Here is a 21,610-nt window from a genome sequence, read left to right as displayed (position 1 = left end):
AGACAATATTAACATTGTCTCACTCTAATTACTTTGTCTCACTCCAGATTTGAAACGTGAAGGTACGAAAGTGGCCAATTCGCTCATTACTGAGACAATATTAACATTTTCTCACTCTAATTACTTTGTCCTACTCCAGATTTGCAACGTGAAGGCATGAAAGTGGCCAATTCGCTCATTAGTGAGACAATGTTAACATTTTCTCACTCTAATTACTTTGTCTCACTCCAGATTTGCAAAGTGAAGGCACGTTTCTTTACCAATTTATTTGTTTTATGGTATCTGTAGGAAAAATATAATGTGCAAAGTGCAATTGCCACACTCGAGAGAAATCCTTACTCACGAGCCGTAGGCAAAAACTCACTTTGCTCACTAGTTGCACAAATAACTGTTACCTTGATTAGTAATTGGGCCTAAAACAAATTCTTATAATTTCTCAAGAGTCAAACGTATGCAGGACTAGACACTGAATTTCATTGATATAAATAATTTTAGAGGAATCGAAAACACCTATAATCTATTTTGACATGTTTATAAATGGTTGGACGTTGTTTTGATACGAACTAACCTCAATCATATTGTGCATGTAGAGTGCCGCTCTCCTCCAAGAACCAAACTGCACTGCTGGATCTCCTGGCCCTGAAACTGTTAATTGGAAACTTACTCAAAGAACAAATATAGACAGTATATTGTTCCATAAATGTAAATAATGTTAAATTTGGAATTAAAGCCAAGGGTCATATCATATTTTTTCATATCTACATCATATTTGTGGATTGGCTTAAGATAATGTTAAGGTATTTTTCTGAAAAGATTGTTTCGAAATGTTTACTCTGTCGTCCTTTTTATTGTCAAAACCCATAGGTATTTTGACAATGTGTTAGCCTACCGTACTAAACATTTAATTGTATTGACCAATATTGTCTAACGAGCTGTTGATTAATTATAAAGCTAGTTGTACACAAAGAAACACCTGGGCAAATTATGAGCTCACTCAAAAGTGACCTACACAAAACACACTTCACAATTTGTTAACTTTTCTATGCAGAAATTAACTAAAATTAAATTTTAATCACCAATCAAGCTATCTTGGTCATTTTATCAGGATTGAGTAATACTTAAGTACTTAATTACTTAATACTAAAACAATTTTACTTAGATGGTATGTAGTATCGTATAAGTACAACTAAATTGATACAGAAGAAATTACTCATATAGGGATATTTTAATTTTAATTGCCTAAACTCTAAGAATTAACTTAGCAAACTTTAAATATACATAGTACACAATTTCATAATTGATCTATTTTAATTATTTACACATTCCTCCAAGTACGTGGTCAAATTATTGTGCCCTATGAAAAACCCCTTGATTATGAAATAACATTATGTATCTCGGTTCCTCTATTACATTACATCCACATTACACAACACGTTTGTTCAAAGAAAATGCATTTATGAATATCTATTTTACATTACAACGGCGAATAGTACATTTGTATCAAATTACTTACAAAAGACAGGGTTTATACTGCTCTCCGTATAGATGATCATTTGTTCAGGATGCTTTTCGTGAAATTTATCCAGAACAGAGGGAGGTATGAAGAAGTCTAAATACCAGTGAAGAGCTATACCACCAGACAGCTTGTAGGCTTCAGTGTCGTCTGCAAACTTTAGTTTTGTCATTAAAACAAAACAGTTTAATCTACAGAGTGAATAAAAAGTCAAGACCCCCCCCTCTAATATTTTTCCAAGTAAATATACAGAGATATCCTTTTGGTGGTCGAGCAATCTTAGCAGGAAGTTTCATTTTATGATTTTGAAATTTTTGAGTGTCCCCCCAAAAGGGGGGATTTGGGGGGCAACTCAAATATTTTAAATGTAAACCACCTTCAAGTGACACCTCATTTTGAAGTGTTTACAAAAACTTAAAGAATAGTGAAAACTAGAGGTCGCTATCTCTTCTCTATCCAAAATGGTAGCCAATATTAACAATTTTACCATTGATTTTCCACAACATTTGACGGGCTACCATTTTGGATAGAGAAGAGATAGCGACCTCTAGTTTTCACCATTCTTTAAGTTTTTGTAAACACTTCAAAATGAGGTGTCACTTGAAGGGGGTTTACATTTAAAATATTAGAGTTGCCCCCCAAATCCCCCCTTTTGGGGGGACACTCAAAAATTTCAAAATCAAAAAATGAAACTTCCTGCTAAGATTGCTCGACCACCAAAAGGATATTTTTGTATATTTACTTGGAAAAATATTAGAGGGGGGGTCTTGACTTTTTATTCACCCTGTATATACCACCGATCAAATGTCCTCACAATTGTCCTTATGATTTAAGTATAAACTAAGTTTAGCAAAAATACCCCCGCCGCAGCAAACCTGCCGTCTAAGCGAATTTCCATTTGGCTGAATTGATTTTCAATTGATCTATTTAAATAACAGTACCTGGGGACCGAGCTTTGCTCGGGGAAAATTATTACTTTACTCTGAAAAGTATTGCAGATACATTAATCCACTCCCAATCTCCACACTGCTAACCTTCACTACTTACTTCACCACTCCCTATGTCGTGGACTTGTTTGCCCTCCTTCCCTATACCATTTTAGAACTGCAGGTACATAAATGCCACAGACAGTTCCCACACTCTGCACTGCTAGCATTACTACTTCCTACACCATTTCCTACGTCATGGACCTGTTTTCCTCTCCTCCCTTCTCGTAGCATTTTAGGATTGTAGATACCTTAATGTAGTTCCCATAAACAGTTCCCAGGCTCCAGACTGCTCGCCTTTACTACTTCCTTCACCACTTCCTACGTCGCGGACCTGTTTCTCCCCCTTCCAATGGCATTTTAGGATTGCAGATACCCTAATCTAATCGTCATTAACAGTTCCAACACTCCGGGCTGCTTGCCTTTACTACTTCCTTCACCTCTTCCTACGTCGCAGACCTGTTTCCCTCCATTCCCATAGCATTTTAGGATTGTAGATACCTTAATCTAATCGGCATAAACATTTCCCACACTCCGGACTGCTCACCTTTACTACTTCCTTCACCACTTCCTATGTCGCAGACCTCTTTCCATCCCTTCCCATAGGATTTTAGGATTGTTGATTCTTTAATCTAATCGTCATAAACAGTTTCCACACTCCAGACTGCTCGCCTTTACTACTTCCTTCACTACTTCCTACGTCGCGGACATGATTCCCTCCCGTCCCATAGCATTTTAGGATTGTAGATAACTTAATCTAATCGTTATTAACAGTTCCCACACTCCGGACTGCTCACCTTTACTACTTCCTTCACCACTTCCTATGTCGCAGACCTCTTTCCATCCCTTCCCATAGGATTTTAGGATTGTTGATTCTTTAATCTAATCGTCATAAACAGTTTCCACACTCCAGACTGCTCGCCTTTACTACTTCCTTCACCACTTCCTACGTCGCGGACATGATTCCCTCCCGTCCCATAGCATTTTAGGATTGTAGATAACTTAATCTAATCGTTATTAACAGTTCCCACACTCCGGACTGCTCACCTTTACTACTTCCTTCACCACTTCCTACGTCGCGGACCTCTTTCCATCCCTTCCCATAGGATTTTAGGATTGCAGATTCCTTAATCTAATCGTCTCAAACAGTTTCCACACTCCAGACTGCTCGCCTTTACTACTTCCTTCACCACTTCCTACGTCGCGGACCTGTTTCCCTCCATTCCCATTGCATTTTAGGATTGTAGATTCCTTAATCTAATCGTCATAAACAGTTTTCACACTCCAGACTGCTCGCCTTTACTACTTCCTTCACCACTTCCTACGTCGCGGACCTGTTTCCCTCCATTCCCATTGCATTTTAGGATTGTAGATTCCTTAATCTAATCGTCTCAAACAGTTTCCACACTCCAGACTGCTCGCCTTTACTACTTCCTTCACCACTTCCTACGTCGCGGACCTGATTTCCTCCCTTCCCATAGCATTTTAGGATTGTAGATAACTTGTTTTAATCGTTATTAACAATTCCCACACTCCAGACTGCTCACCCTTGCTACTTCCTTCACCACTCCCTATGTCGTAGACCTATTTGCCCTCCTTCTTTATACTATTTTAAAATTGCAGATACATAAATGCCACAGACGGTTTCCACACTCTGCACTGCTAGCCTTACAACTTCCTTCCCCATTTCCTACGTCATGGACCTGTTTTCCTCCCTTCCCATTACATTTTAGGATTGCAGATACCTTAATTTAATCGTCATAAACAGTTCCCACACTCCAGACTGCTCGCCTTTACTACTTCCTTCACCACTTCCTATGTCGTGGACCTGTTTTCCTCCCTTTCCATAGCATTTAAGGATTGCAGATACCGTAATCTAATCGTCATAAACAGATCCCACACTCCACACTGCTACCCTTGACTATAGAATCTAGTAATCTTCAGTATAATCTTTGCTCAATAGTAACAACTGATGTTTTTCCTTTTGTACTTTGTACTGTATTTTGTTTTGCTAGTATACTGTGGATAGACAAATTACAAGCTACAAGTCTTTTGTTTACTTTTTCCTTGTTATTTAATTCAGCCAACATGGTTACCTAGCAACCCATAAGACTAATGTTAAAAAAATGTGATTTTCAATTTTATTTTTCTACGTAATTAGATTTTTGATGGCAGTTCTAATTGCAGTAAACTCGTTTTTAGGCCAGAAATAAACCATATACAACATTTGAAGAAAATCGTCGGAGCCGTTTTCGAGATCTTGGTGCAAGCATACATACATACATACATACATACATACATACAAGCAAACTTTGCTCGTATTAGAGTATAGGATATAGGATTAGGTTTACGAGTACCTAGGTTTGCTGCTACAAGAAACTAATAAAGTGTGTGTTTTAAGTAAAATAATTATTGGTTATAAAATGAATATATTTGCCAAGTTTGATCAAAATATATCCATAAACAAGCAAACTACAACATTTTACAATATTCTCCATAAGAATAACATGGGAATTTTAAATTTAAATTTTTTTTTGTTTTCTCCGTAACCAATAACCGTACAAAAACACTTTGATATACTGAATTGTTTGTTTTTTTAAGCTCTTTAAGAAGGTTTAGAGAAAAATTGGAAAATTTTGTGTTTTGAGGGTCAAAAGTGAGAAAAACCAATTTTTACCCCATAAAACCCCCCATAAAATCCTGTTCCCATGGTCCGATCATGCTGGATCGCGAACTCATTCAAGTTTATCCCGCCTTACACCTTCAAACCAAATTTCATCAAAATCGGATAAAAATTACTCAAGTTATCGTGTTCACGGACACATATATATATAAATCTATATATATATATATATATATATATATATATATATATATATCTATATATATATATATACATATATAAAAATTTGAACGAATGGTGTTTTTGCCCTCTGGGGACATCAAAATGAAAAAGTAAATCGGTCCCGGGCCTAAGTCTTACCATGAGACCTACGGTAATAGCTACTTCCCTATAGGGATATTCGCTAAAAACTCTTACTTTTTACAAAATTTACTACGAAAATACTCTAGTTGAATGAATAATATTACTATACAGTATAGAAGGTTTCAGTTGTTAAGTAGCAATGATGTGTCGATATTAGTATAACCTGTATTTATGATAAACCATTGTTGTTAAGTGCAGATACAAATCATCCTTCTTAAAAGTTTAAGCATCAACATCGGCATTACTATTCTTAAGTGTTAAAGAATAAGCCTTGCTACAAAAATAAAAGCACCTGGTTTAACCCTTATAATTATTGTCCATTATGAATAGGGATTTTCAATGTAATTCCTACATAAGAAAATTACTCTAAATATTTTATTTTTCCACATTTAAAACACATTCATAAAATGTAACGAAGATTAAAGTGTCTGACACACAAGAGATTTAAATTCCCTTTAAATAAGACAAGGGGACCCTAAAACAATAACTGGCTTAAATCAAAACACATGAAACAATATTAGGAAGATTACAGTACTTATCAACATGATTTCCATCATACTTACCCGGTCACCCCAATATAGGGCAAACAATCTCATATCGTCCATGCCCAGGAACTTGACATCACTTAGGTTGGCAGCACTTAACTGTGGGGTGAGATAATCCTTTAGCCAGTTGCGCTGGATGTTAGCTAGTTGTTGAGTGCAGTTGAGTCCTACCATAACTCCAAGCATCACCTCATTTCCTCCACTTATTCCCCAAATGTCTATCTGGTTCTTTTTGTACTCTTCGAGGAATCTAATTGAAAAAAATGAATGGGAAATTTCAAAATTCATCACTTATCTTTTATTTTTATGTCAATTTTTTTTTATCAGCCAGACTCGACATGATTGAATACTTAATGTTGTTATGGCTGTCACTGCTGTTTTGAATTAATCTTAAAACCCCTTTGTTATTTTAAAGAATAATACATTTTATTCTTCTACCTGCACTGAGACCCTAGGCGTCCCTTGATAGGTCTGTCAACCATATCTTCATAGATGTAGTAATGCAATTACATTACTTCACCTATGGTATAATGTTCCTAACGTATTTGTGTTCGTGTCACTGTTACTATGCCCGTTTCAACGGAAAAACATATGTGGGTAAATCAATTGATATCTACAAATGTGGATTACTTGATGGTGCAAACTATACCATAATATTGTTTTTAATTAATACAATTAAACTATGGAGATTTTTGTTACCATAATAATTGACCTAAAACCATTGAATAAACACTCAAAATTTATTCAAAGACTGCAGGAAATAACTATATGAACAACATACTTAACATGGTATTGTGCGTAGGTTTTCAAGTATCTTTCCCTCACGTAGCCTGCACCTCCTTTCCCTTGAGAGTAGCTTGTCTTCATCCACTGGGGAGAATTCCAGGCACAACCATATAATTTGATACCTCGGTCACTGACTGCCATGGCCTTCTGGATGTAAGGTATCTAAAACAATCAACACACAACTGAAGGTCATTGCATGTTTAATCGTCAATTTCACTGGAAGCTACAACAATCAGAGGATAATAAGTAAAAAGAAAAACTGGTCTATGTTAATTGCGTTCACTGGTTCATTGTGCAAACCATTAAGCAATTCAACAGTATATTTTGGTGGAACGTATGCGATTTATTTGAGTCGGAGGCTTAGTCGATTGAGCTTAGAACTCAAAATCCAAAGCAGCAATATCGTTGGTTTTGATCACAGTGAAATCAATTAAACCATTGAGTATACACGTACTGAATATATTTCATGCATACTGTTCGTTTATACTCAATGAATAAACCTATCATACTGTTTGTTTTCACGCTACAGACTCTTAATGCATTCCACACGGGATTTTGATGTATTCCCAGACAGAAGAATGCCTGGTAAAAATATTACACTAACCTTTTTAAACGTTTAGAGTCATAAAACCTTTAAAAAAACAATCATGATAAAATTATAATAGTGTATTGCGTACTTTGTATGCATAGTCTTCATGAGTGAGGCTGAATTGGGTCAGCCCGTCATCATACGGGACGTCATCTAGAGTATAGTAAGGCCTCCCTGAGAAGTCTGACCCACCAATAGTCGTGCGACAGAGAGTGTACTCTATACCGTCTTTTCCAAAATATGACCTAGAAACACGTTTTATATATAGTAAACTTATTTATGAACACAGAATAAGGGGTGATGGAATTTCCCACTGTCTTTCCTAAAATTAATCATATAATTTGTGTTGTATCATAATGGTTTTATGTAGATTGAAAACCCATCATATTATCATCTTAAATAAACATAGGAAATGTTCTGTAATCATTACAAGATTCAGTATCACATTTCAGTGTTGATACTAATGTTTAATCTCAATTTGGTTTGCATCATACAACTCAACCGTAGTAGGTGATCTAATAATAGTGGTATCTTGTAAATTGACATTTCTGTTTCACCAGATAGGATATTCACTCTAATATCAAGTAGCTGATTCAGAATTTACATAACATAGTAATAGCTGTGTTAAGTATGTAGCATGTTTCGTTTTGTCAATAGCAAGTATACATGAACACTGTAGACATAAGCAAATAAACATATACTGTTTGTAAGGTTTCGTCATGGATTCAAGTGAATTTCAGAATGTTCTATTGTGATGTAAGAAAAATATGTTTAAACATGTATTTAAAAACTTACTTGATCAGATTGTCTTGAGCTTCTTCTGGCAGTTCACTGATAACAATTCCTGCTGAGTCACTGAATGATCCTCCAAAACCAATGATTTCCTGGTACTGAACACTGTTATCAATCTTGAATAGAATATCTGTAAACATACGTTTCAGCATATTATAAGATTACACAATTAGTTTATTGCAGCAACTGCAAGACGTCATTGTTATTTCCAGAGGCCATATGACTCTCACTCTTCTTGGTTGTTCTTTTCTCAACTTAATAGTACTTATGAATCTAGGGACGCACTCTCACTCAAGGAATTCCCATGTGGGTTAAAACTTTTGTCTATATAAAAAAGGAGGGATGTTAGAATTTACAATTTACCGTTTCATTCATTCGTTTATTATTTTTGTTGTTGTTACAATAGGCTGATAAATGTTCAGAACGATTTAACTTAAAAATCCCAAGCAATAAAGCAAAATTGTTTGAGTCAAAACTTAAATAGTTCTATGATAAAATTCGTTGAATTATTTGATAGGTCTTAATCTGCATACCATATGAATTATCTTCATGTTGATGCAAATTGAATGACCCTGTAGTATGTGTGAACCCAGGTGTAGAGTTACTAGTTGTATAGTGATGGTACTGCCCTCTGGGTAGTGTAGTTGGTCGTTCTATAGTATCACAGTAGGTAGAGTTACATACACAGATTTGGCCTTGTCCTGGATCTCCTGCTCGAGGAGAACATGGTACATCCTCCGCTACTGCCAGACCTACAACAGTTTATATAGGCCTACTGGGTGAGTTTAAATTGTCCCCTTCAAAATTTTTTCTTTTTTTCAAATATCAATCCCAGACCATTTCCAAACATTTATGGGTAGCAAGTACTTCATTTTGACAAGTGGTCATTTCCGGCCGCCATCTTGGATCCACCATATTGGATGCAAAATATTTTTTTTTTATGTAAAGGTGGAGTTGTGACCCATTATTCCGAACCAGATTTTTACTCTGATTACAATGCCACAAACTGTTTTTTGAAAATCTTGATCCATTCCAAAGTTATGAGGGCTTTTTAAAACTTTGTTTTTAACCCAATTTGACATTGTGCATTTACAAACTAAGGCCATAATCTCAAAATAGTGCTAGATAAAGAGAAGTATAGGCCTACACTACCAGTCATTGTCGACCTATTTTCACTTGGTTATTACAGATGTATTTTGTTCAGCCGCCATCTTGGAACCGCCATTTTGAAATGTGATAAATTATTTTAAATATGAAGGGGGGTGTTGTGACTCATCATTTCGAACTTTTTTTTAGCTAAACTCAATGCCGCAATCCATTTTTGTTATCAAGTTTTATTTATGAAATATTGCAATCTTTTTGAAAAAAATGTCAATATTTCAAAATCAACAAATCAAAATGAAAAACGGATCATGGAATTGAGCTCAGCTATTTATATATCAGGTATTTAAGTTTTCTCCTTTGTACGGTAATTAATATAAAGAACAACAATTTTAAATAACTAAACGAATATATAAATCAATTATGTATAATAATTTTCCATGATTAGTTTTTATCAACAGAATCAACATTGAATCAATATATTAAAAACATCATAGGTGGACCACACACATCCTTATATTTTTAATTTTCTTTAATTGTATACTTAACATATGTATATGGCCATAAGTATAATGTTTACCATATTTATAGGTTTTTTATGTTAACAAAAGCTACTGTATAATGAATCTTATCAAGACAGAAAGATGTATATTTTAAGGCTTTTCGGTAGTGTTTTTCTCCATATGAATTGAACCACGAAACAATTCTTTATGCTACTAGAAAACCAAACTATTTTTCAATAACTATTGATACATTATGTACTTTAGAATGACAAAAATACTATGAAATAGGTAGTGCAAACTGCATTGTCATTAGTATAACCAAATACTACGCCGTATTACATTGGTATGTAAAAGTAAAAAAAAATATCACCCTATAAACATATTCTAACCTCAAATTATACTACTGATCCTTGATGAAGGATTAGCTGATATAATTATGCATTTTTCATTCGTTCAAGGTTAGTCAAAACACAATTAATGTACTTAATGAAGTGTTACCAACAGACAAGTTTTCTAACATAAAAATACTTACATATTATAGCAACCTCTACAAGAAGACTTTTTAAAAGACGCATAATAAAAATTAAAGTTCATCAAAACTTCCACAACTCAAATCAAAGCACAACGGTATTGAGCAAGTCTATGATTAGGTATGTTGGGTGTGAAAAACATGCACGAAATTGGAGAGTTTTAATCTTACTGGGCTAGATAATTGATATCAGCAAAGTAGCTTCCTTACCTTGATAAACTCGTTGAAGTTGAGTTCAGTGTGTCATTTCAACATGATACTATTGTTCTCTACTCAATCTGTCTGTTAATCAGCTTTGAAATGTTAGATTAACACATGCCATTAATGTCATTTAAATGTACCTATTATAATCCTAGACGTTAAACTTGTTGTACTCAAATTGTTTTCAAACAAACAAAATTTAACAAATTTTAACATTTGTTTTAGCGAATTTCCCTACAGGGAAGTAGTTATTACCGTATGTGGCAATGTAAGACCTAGGCCCTGGACCGATACCTTTACATTTTCATGTCCCTAGAAGCAAAAACACTATGCATTTGAATTGTTATGTTTGCCGACTGGAGATTTGGTTGTATACAAAATTGCAAAAAAAACACAGACATGTCAGCTACAGAGCTGCTAATTGTGTCATTCTGTTCACAAATGATGCCAGTAAGCGGGGAGGTGCCTAATTGTGGCATAAAAGCGAACTACGTATACGCAAAAACGGCCTTTACTTAAAAAGTTAAAAATCACCTCGTATCAACATCATTTGTCATTAAAAAAAAAATATATATATGGGTATCATCACAAGTAGCATATAAAACCAAATTACCTATTCAGTAAGAGTGAGTCTCAGTCCTCCATTAGGTTGATTGTCAAACTCCCTTGGAGTAAAATACGAGATGAGACATTTAGTGAGGAAATAAGCCGTTTTCCTTCTTTAAGGAAACAGATTTACCCATCTAATACTGAGATAGTTTTGAATTTGCTTAGCATTATGAGATATCTTTATATCTCGAATAGGAACCGAAGGATTGGTATTTTGAATATAAAGCTTACCAAAGGGAATAAAATAGGTATTATTGCAGATATGTAAAGATTATACAACATTGTAAAGGTTTCGCCTAATAAAGATTTGATAATCTATCATACTTTGAAAGACTAGCATATTCGTTAGGAAGGCTATTAGGCTTTTTTCAAAAATAAAAGTTCTGCTATTGGATATTTTTATAAGAGTATGTAAGCTACAAAGGCAGCAATTTCGATTTCTGTCACCCCTTGCGATCGGAAAAGGAAGATTTTGTACATGCCACCTTGTTTTACACTAAACTCAGCATCGGTCCTCTACTAATCCAGTCCATGTTTAACAGGGGTAGATAAGTTTCAGTAGTATATATATACAGGGTGTTGAAAATGTCTGGAACCAACATTATATCTCGTGAGTGGTTAAAGAAAAACAACTGATATTTTGTGTACGGATATACTATGGTTTTACCTATCTTTTAGTGCCTTATGAAAATTTTTACCACTAATAGGGAACGTCCTGTGGAGGATGCAGTAAAAAGTTTTAATGGAAGCCTATGGTAAATGATACATCATTTTAAAGGCCATTTTTTTCTGAGTAAGGAGCCACAAGTTTAATCTCAAAAGGACCACCCTAGCAAAAATGGCGACTGTTTGAAATTTAAAAAACCACTTATAGGGAACGGAATTTTTAAATTTCAAACAGTCGCCATTTTCGCTAGGGTGGTCCTTTTGAGATGAAACTTGTGGCTCCTTACTCAGAGAAAAATGGCCTTTAAAATGATGTATCATTTACCATAGGCTTCAATGAAAACTTTTTACTGCATCCTCCACAGAACGTTCCCTATAAGTGGTTATTTAAATTTCAAACAGTCGTCATTTTTGCTAGGGTGGTCCTTTTGAGATGAAACTTGTGGCTCCTTACTCAGAAAAACATGGCCTTTAAAATGATGTATCATTTACCATAGGCTTCCATTTAAACTTATTACTGCATCCTCCACAGGACGTTCCCTATAAGTGGTAAAAATTTTCATAAGGCACCAAAAGATAGGTAAAACCATAGTATATCCGTACACAAAATATCATTTGTTTTTCTTTAACCACTCACCAGATATAATGTTGGTTCCAGACATTTTCAACACCCTGTATATATATATTGTCTTTCGTATATAGGTTTATGTACAATTAAATAAAAGGGTTATATAAAAGGGGTGATCCATGAGTCAATAGAAAACCTTATTGCGCGGGACAAACCACCCCTGCTTGAATGCAAGACTCTACAGTAAGGCATAACTGATGCCACACAAGATGTATTGTGCTATAAACGTCTCCTTTATCGTCCTCTTAAGCATTGTCGCGTCTTGAGCAAGCAGAGCTCTAATATATGTCTCTTGTCTGCTTAAGAACTGTTAATTGTCAGGCAATAAAGTATAAATTAGTTTATAAATTTGCTACAATACAATTATAAATGTATAAATATATTCAGATTTTAGATCCAACCATGCATTAAAACTTTATGAATATTGCATTGGAACAAGTCCTTCAAAGCGGGTACAAAAGACACATTTTCACCATTGTTTCCTTTGAATATCTGACTATAAAGTGTAAATTTATTTCAGATTATTAGTTACATTATTGATACAACATAATTGTAGAATAAATAAGCAGCCTCATCCTTACTTTAACTATAAATGAATATTATATGAAGAGCTGATGACAATAATAATGTAACATCAAACAAATGTCTACTGTTTTTTTCAAGAAAGAGCTAAAAGAAAAGACTGTTTCAAATCAAGCAACCAGTACTACTCATAAACCTTTGTAATATGAAACACATATAAAAAATTTGGTGGTGGTATATCATTGTTTTGTAATATCTTAAAATAAACTAAATATTTTTGTACATGTAACCCACATAAAACTGGCTCCAGATGGATGTAAAAGAGGACAACTTTTTAATAGAGACCCTTTGAATCAAACATATCAAAAGGAGGTATATAACTTTAGTATTTTATTAATAGTATTATCAGGTAAATATTTAATTAAACAAACTTTGTTGTATTAAAGAATGGACGTTTAATTTATTACAATCTTAGTAATTACGCTATAACCATGCCATTGAATAATATTTTTAAATCTGTGCAATATGAAGTCGAATAAAAATCTGAATTTAAGTTTTATAATTCCCAATATCAAATTTCAACAACATCGCAAAGACTCCCTTATGCAAGCTATCAAAAGAAATATAAAATCTGGCCACAATGTCAGCACAAACGTTTGTATAACCACAATCCTCTCTGTGGCCCAGAATGACCTCATTGTTGACGTTTTGTCCCGCACTGACAAATTGTCACATATTCTTCTACGTCATCACCGCCACTTTAGCAGCAATTTACCTTCAACCTCTGCCTTTGTAAAAGCTGATTTCTATAAATTAAACTCATACCGATGTTAGAACAATTTTAATTATATACTAATATAAATTTGTTCTCTTTATATTGTTACTATTAGTAATTTATTATTTTTGTCTATATTCCAAAGCAAATTCTAACATTTGCGAAAAATAAAAACTAACAAATGGTGTATTAATCATAAATAGTGCATGTTTGTCATTTGATAGTATACAGTGGATAGCTTGTTATAAACACATGTGACAAGTCTTTTGTTTACTTTTTCCTTGTTATTTTGTTCAACCAAGATATTTACTTGGCAACCCATTAGGCGAATGTTACTTTTTAAAATTTCAAATGGGTTTGTGTAGTGAAATAAAGATTTTCCTGAGGTATTGGCTGTGGTCAATAAGGTTTTTATGCCATAAAAACATTATTTACATAATTTGAAGGTAATAGTCGAAGATAAATTATTGTTTAAAATATTTGAGCAAGCAAGCAAGCTTACATACATACAAGTAAAACCTTGCTCATATAAGAGTATAAAGATCAAAGAATACACCACTTTTAATCATAACGCTAAATATTACGATGAAGGTAAGCAAAGTTTTCTTGTCATACAAATTTTATAACTAAACACAATAGTCTAGATGCGTTTTATCATAACTAGTTTATGAAATATACAATTTTGTTTGTTTGCAACTTATCAGCCGAGGACATACAAAGACTACTAAAGTAACTAGCGTCGGCTTTGGCATATTAGTGGTTTATCATATAAACATTGACCACTTCACATGAGCCACATGTAGTAGCATGTTGTTACATAATCTGGTATTAACAAGGCTCTCATGCTACACTCCTGACTTTGATTTACAAATAAAAGATCAGAATGGAATTTATCACAGCTATTTGCAATGGTTCAAATCAGAATTCAGAGCTCAGTTCCAAAGGACGTTTAGCTTTTTTTAAGCTTTTAGAAATGTATCACTAGCCTTATGTAGTCCTTTATTTTTTGTGACATTAAAATGTTAATTTAAACAAATTAATCCTAACATTTGTTTATAACAAGTCATAAAAACTATACTAAAAAACTACAAAATTCATTACAAAAGAAAGTAAATTTGGCTGTATATCATGGTGCATATAATATAGTGTATTTTACTGAGGAAAAGAATAACTAAGAATGTTCAAAAAGGTAGAGGATTTTATAGCAAAAAATTATAAGATATGATATTGAACTTTGATTGTTGTCTAATATATTCAATACATTATTGCAGTTATCATAAAATATGTTGTTTTTCCTGTTCTCAAAACATCTGTAACGTGTGGCCGTTACTGTTGGCAGTAACAGCAAAGGCTTAACTGACACACTCTCTGTCCCTATGGCAGCCATTAATCTGTCGTTTTTGCCACGCCATCAACATAACTGTAGTACATTTGTCTGTACAATTTAGTTGGCGTAGTTTGAGTTGTAAATGCACATAGTTTGTTGTTGTCTTAGCGTAGCATAAAGGTCAACAAATATTATTTGAATCCCTGTTGTTTCTGCTAAGATGACATTTCATGAATGAACATTTCGACAAAAATTGTATACACGTTATATGATTTATGCAGATATTTGGTCCTATATTTATTTTTGTCAGCAAATAGAAATGATCAACAAATAAAGAAATGTAGTTCTCTGATCCTTGTATAAAAATATTTATAGTATTTTTCTAATAGTATACTGAAGATATAACAGGTATAATATAAGATAGATTCATAAAAATTCTGAATTTATGCCAAAATTCTAATTTTATTACATTTTTGAACACTATTTAAAAGAGATATTTAAAAATAACACGGTTTAACACTAGCATAATTGTGCTTTAACATTGAAAGTAACATGAACAAATTTTATCACTAAAAGTTACCTTATATATAATTTTTTTTTCTTGCTCAGCTGAAAATGTAGCAACATAAAATAAAACAGAATAATAAAATTTTACCTTCGATAGCAGATTGTTAACCCACAGCTATTAAGTTTAAATTCAAACTTGTGTCAAGTTACTTGCCACTAATTTTAATAATTTTTGTAATGAAAAAATTTAAATGCTATTTGTACAACATATTAATTGTACAAATATGCTAAGTAAAACATAACCCTATATCTGGTTAGTAATATAATATTATGGCTATTGCAACATGGAGTTGGTGGGGTTTGTTTAATATAAGTAACCGTTGATTCTTTTACACTATCAAATAGGCCTATCAAATAGTTTGTATGACTAAAAATATAAACTTTAGCAATGACAGCAATATGTGTTACTGTTAAGGTCAAGTTTGTTGTGAAGTGGCGTGAGCTGTCATTGAACAAGTGTTGGTCAAACCAGTCTCTTATTTATTTTAATTAACAAGCTCAAGTAAACTTGGTACCTTAAATATCAAAGTGGTTTTAAAAGTATAATGTAGTATTACTATTTTACCAATGAATTATGGCCCTAATATCATAGGTAAATTACAAAAATGATACAATATAGTAATTTATTAATATGTTTGATCAATCTTTAGACAGAAAAGGCCTTCAACATGTATATGTAAATATATGTTGGCTTGGGTTAGTATTACCATACTATCGTTCCGAAAAGCCCAAATAATTGTCAATTAGGACACTACAGTCCCCACTTTATTTACCAGGGTTGATGGTTCTAATACATTTCAAGAAAAAAAATTGCAAGATCACGAGTTTCTCTATACAATGTCCCTGGATAAATGTTCAATGACATAACAAATAATATTTCATATCAGCTAGTAAATATTAGGTTTATTCATATTAATCCTACCAAATCTTAAGGGCAAAACATAATATTTTTACATGTCATTGTGTAAACCTTGGATTTAAAATAAATATATTTACTGAATAAAAAATCGGTATTTTTCTGTTCTAAATATTTCACTCTCCACTTATAAAGCTTCTTCTCTAGATGTTGTCTTTATCACATCGGTTTACTAAGAAATGATTAGGTGTAATGATTAGGATAGCCATTCTGTATTGTAATAACTTAAACTGTCGATCGTACTATCTTGCTTGTTAGTTAAATAGTTTGTTTAGTTTCACTAGTATAATCGTGTAAAATTAATGCAATGTTGTAGTAATGCATGTAAATATTTGGTGTTAAAAAAATGCTAATGCAGTTTATACTGCAAGTATTAGTTGCACGGTTAAGCAATTTGCACCTACAAGATTCAGGGTAGTTTCTGCTAGGATGGACCACAAAACAGATCAAGGTTTTGTAGGGGTTGATGAAGCGCTGGGACTGAAGGGAGGCAAAACCTATACATATATAATGAGACCAGTCATCACTTAGGGGAGAGAATAAGTAAAAACATAAAACTTGGAAGGAAATATTTTTCACTATTCCACAACGAATCACAAATTTAAAACAGGATATCACCCATGTTTAGTAACGATTAGTATAAAGTTTTATGATGAGTGTCACGATTCGATAGAAATTTAATTTCATGTTTTGTTGATTTTGTAATGACCATCGTTTGAATAATGAAATGCAACACAAATAAGTAATATACATGTAAAATATTGTTTTGCTAAACCAAAGGTTCCTTAATGTATATTGTTGTTATGTGAATAATGCATGAGTGATGTTTTAACATGTTAGCAATTCTATGCGAAGTATTCATTACAAAGGCCAATGCGCTTGAGCAAATGCATTTGCCAGCCCACAGTAGTCTGTATGTTCCTTTACATTAAAAGTGCAAGTCAAACTTACATTTTTCATACAATACTTGGTAATTTGGGTAATTGTTTTTTTTTGTTTTTTTTAATCGTAAGCATGTTTAATTTTATAATTGAATAACTGTTTTTTATTGTTAAGGTAATTTTGTTTCTTTTGATTATATTAGTTGTCTCTGTGATGTATTTTATTATTGTTCTTAAAGGTACATTATAAGCTATAGTGAAATAAATTCTTAGGCTTTTCAAAAAGAGTTCAAACAAATTATAGAAATAAATAAGTTAGTAACTAACTTTACATTAAGAATTTTCGTTGAACTGAATACATAGTTTTTTTTATTAAAAAAAGGGTTGCTTCACAAAGGATGACCCTACCTAACCTATGTTATCTAACATCTTAATAGGTTGCATACGTGCTTATTGGGTTAGTATTGTGTAGGGTTAAATGTGTAAATAATATAATTGATTGGGCTTATATGGTTTGACAGTAATCAAATAATTCTTTGGCAAGATGTGTAAGAAAATATAGTTTTTATTCATTGCCTGTAGCAATACTTCCAGTTGTTTCAAAGTCGTTGAGCTGGCCTATCACGAATAAATACGTGATAACCCATATTTTCTTTTGATCTGTTGTTTAACATTCCAAATTTAATTTATCGATGGATAAACGTTATAAGCTAACCAATTTAATGATTTTAACAACCACAACTATTGCATGTTAGTATAATTTATTTACTTAAACTTATATTATTTTCAAAAGCCACTTGTTCGTTGATATTTAAATTACTAAAACCTGTAGGTGTATATAATTATATACAATGCTAAAACTGTATTTTGGCTATATACGGGTATCTATATAGTTTATCAAAATCATTATAAATAAAATTAAATTGTTTATATGTATCTAAGAAGGTGTATAGTCAAAGTGTAAACCAATGTCAGAGTTTAATACCGCACACCATCCCTCTCCCACACAATGGAGGCCATGAGTCATCACTTTCGTGTCATAAAACATTGTCATTACAGCTTCGCCACTTTTGTTGTTCACATCCTTCATGAAACCCGTTGCAAAATAGCCGTTCCATAATGTTGCATGCAGTAGCGCTTCTTGAGGATAGTTTGCATTTAAGCAAAACACTTAGTACACTTAGTCTACAATTTTAAGAGAATGCTTTTAAAGATAATATGTGACTACTAAAATTGTTCAGGAACATTTGAGGTTCGTCATTTTTAATGCACAACGTCTCTAAATTCACTTCATTTATTGATTTATCCAGAAGAAATGTACTTTTAAGGAGATGCAGTTTGCTTGGATTGTAGTTATGCTTTTAAATTCTATCCTTTGCACTTTAAATTAGCTCTAGTTTAATCTTAGTTTTCCGTGTCTTATTTGAGAATTCCTGGCCCTTTAAATGGTACTTGCGAGGATTTTATGGGACGGATTACTCTTTAAATATATTCTCTTTGATTTTTATTTTACTGTAAATAAATTTAAGCAAATATAAAACACACCTCAATAGAGCATGTTTGAGTTATGACCAAAATTCAAAATTTACTATATTAATTCAGTTAAAGTTTCTGAATCAATAATGCCAGCTTATTACACACAAACATCGCTTATCGATCCCTTTATTGAGAAAATGGAATAAAATTTAGATACAATTTATACAAACTTTCATACAACTTATTATACTCAATTAAAATTGTTGGCAATTTAATTTAATTTAAGAGATGGTTATTATAAAAACAGTGCGGAAAAGATGCAGAATAGTTGAATGATTGAATGAATACTTTTTAAAGTTTTTCTCTTTAAAACATTTTTGTTAGTGGGAAAAAAGTAAATAAATGACGTATGTAATCAGATTTAAATTTTCAAGCAAAAATTGAGATTTTTATCTGCAAATATTGTTAATTTTACATTTCTAAGAAATGTAGTATTTTTAAATTCTGAAGACATTTGGGGGTTTTTCAATCCGTGTTTTCGATATCCTTGACGCAGAATACGGCAAGCTTAGATTATTTGTCACATTCGACCGCAATAGTTACAAAGATTATCATTAGCAATTGAAATAAAAGTGCCAAAAATAACGTTTAACTTTTATTACAAATACCTAATACGCCATTCAGTATGGCAAAAAAAGAATACATGTCAAGATTAGGGAGGTAAAGTATCTATGCATACGTGAGAACACGTAAGGCTTACTTAAATACAACCATACAAAGTGTTTGTACGGCATGACTGCCAACTTAACATTGTAAGTTATAGAGGCTACCATAGTTGTACAATACATTTATAACAATACCAAATTGGGAAGCTGTTAGTAAAGTAAAACACTGTAATTTTTATGGTTAACATTATGCAATAACAGTAGCAATAAAAAATATACAAGGTATACAGCTTAATACATAGTAAACTCCCTAAAAATATTGTGTATTTATTCCTTTCCTTAATACAACAAAAAACATAAACAAATTTGGTCAAAAATGCCTAGTTTTCTTTCTATTTATCTACAAATGTATGTGACTATTATAAATGTATGCACCACTTAAAACCTCTAAAGAAATTGACGTTAAACTTAGTACATAAGTGGTAACATGAAAGGTCTACCTTTTCACAAAGTGTCACACTTCTAATTTGTAGAAATTCTAATACGTAGCTAATTCTAATCTTCTACTTAGCCTTAGTAGAAATAAAAACTAAAATGAGAGTAACATTTTTGTATGTCAAATATAATGCATGTTTCACAGTTTAAAATTATTAAAATTTTGTAACACGCGTTGACCTGATTCCTAAATTCTTTTTAAACGTAAGCTGAAAAATACTCTCTATCACTAACAAAATAAGGTTACTAACGGATCACGTACCTTTATAAGAGTTAAATTTAAATTTAATCAAGCCCAATGGTGAGTACGTGGTGTAATTAACTGTAGAATAACCCTTTAATTTGACCCAAGTGCGTAACCAATTGCTTTGCACTACAAATAAAATTATAATATGGTTGAAATTGATATCAATCTACCTTCCAGCCTAAGAGCTGATATCTCACCTCCATTAGGCCGGGAGTCAAATTCCCACCAAGTAAAATACGAAATGAGACATTTATTGAGGAAATTGACCATCTTACGTCTTTGAAAACGATTTTACCCAACTGATCCTGGAGTACTTTTAGATTCAGGTAGTATAGTAATTGATCTATCCATCTCGAAAGGTACACAGTACTAGATTTGAATATAAAAATTACCAAAGAAAAAATATAGATGTATGTTATGATATAATAAAAGTATAAATCAACTACTGTAAATTTCGTAAATTTCTATCGCACTTTGAAAGATACGCCAAAGTTGGGGAAAGTGAACAGGACTAGAATGAAAGACCACCACTCTTTTTCCATTTTCTGTGATGATTACGATACATAAGTTAAGATTATAACAAGTTAAATCATGATAACATTACCAAAAATAAAATATATGAGCTTGGGTAGTTTGACGAGACTAATTCACAAAGACAGCAAATTAGAATCGTAAATCGCTCCTTGCTTAAATAAAATGTATTTATTTTATACTACCTTGTTTTTTATATTACAAAAAAAATATCACGGTCAACATATTTTTACTACCTAAAGTGTTGGAGCTCAACTTTGCATAGCCCATTCTACATTTAACACTCGTAGACACCTTTTTAGCAACATAATATATTTCCCATTGCAATATGCTTGTACACAATAAATTAATTCAATTGGTTATCTCTAAATTTGGTTAAGTGCATCAAGAGTACACCCTATTGTCCAGTACAAACCACCCCTGCTTGAATGCAAGACTCTACTGTAAGGCATAACTGATGCCACACAAGATGTATTGTGCTATAAACGTCTCCTTTATCGCCCTCTTAAGCATTGTCACGTCTTGAGCAAGCAGCGCTCTAATTTATGACTCTTGTCTGCTTAAGAACTGTTGACTGCCGAAATGGAAAGGTTAAATTAATTCAATAATTTTTCTATAAACAATATAACGATAAATAAATGGAATCATAGGATTAGTTGGTAGCTTTATCCATAAGTTATAACTAGATTTGAATACTGTATATAGGTCCTTTAAGACTGCTGAAAAATTACCATTTTTTTAAATTGATTACTTGAAAAGTTTGACTTGAAAGTG

General features: G+C 32.7%; 1 protein-coding gene across 1 annotated transcript in view; it reads right to left on the bottom strand.

Moving 5' to 3' along the window:
* Positions 1-21,610, bottom strand: part of LOC129000595 (putative glucosylceramidase 4) — a 67,249-nt gene that overhangs the window by 1,800 nt on the left and 43,839 nt on the right. Inside the window, exons 2-8 of the mRNA XM_054427556.1 lie at positions 8,731-8,949; positions 8,201-8,327; positions 7,494-7,650; positions 6,812-6,978; positions 6,049-6,280; positions 1,514-1,670; positions 569-645 (exon numbers count right to left, since the gene is read on the bottom strand). Of these exons, the coding sequence (XP_054283531.1) occupies positions 569-645; positions 1,514-1,670; positions 6,049-6,280; positions 6,812-6,978; positions 7,494-7,650; positions 8,201-8,327; positions 8,731-8,949 (1,136 nt within the window). The remainder of the gene's footprint in view (positions 1-568; positions 646-1,513; positions 1,671-6,048; positions 6,281-6,811; positions 6,979-7,493; positions 7,651-8,200; positions 8,328-8,730; positions 8,950-21,610) is intronic.

The sequence above is a fragment of the Macrosteles quadrilineatus genome, unplaced genomic scaffold, assembly GCF_028750875.1.
Source record: "Macrosteles quadrilineatus isolate MER2022 unplaced genomic scaffold, UCM_ALF_1.0 Scaffold_8__2_contigs__length_117827958, whole genome shotgun sequence".
Taxonomy (NCBI): Eukaryota; Metazoa; Arthropoda; class Insecta; order Hemiptera; family Cicadellidae; genus Macrosteles; species Macrosteles quadrilineatus.
This window is presented reverse-complemented; position numbering and strand designations above follow the sequence as displayed.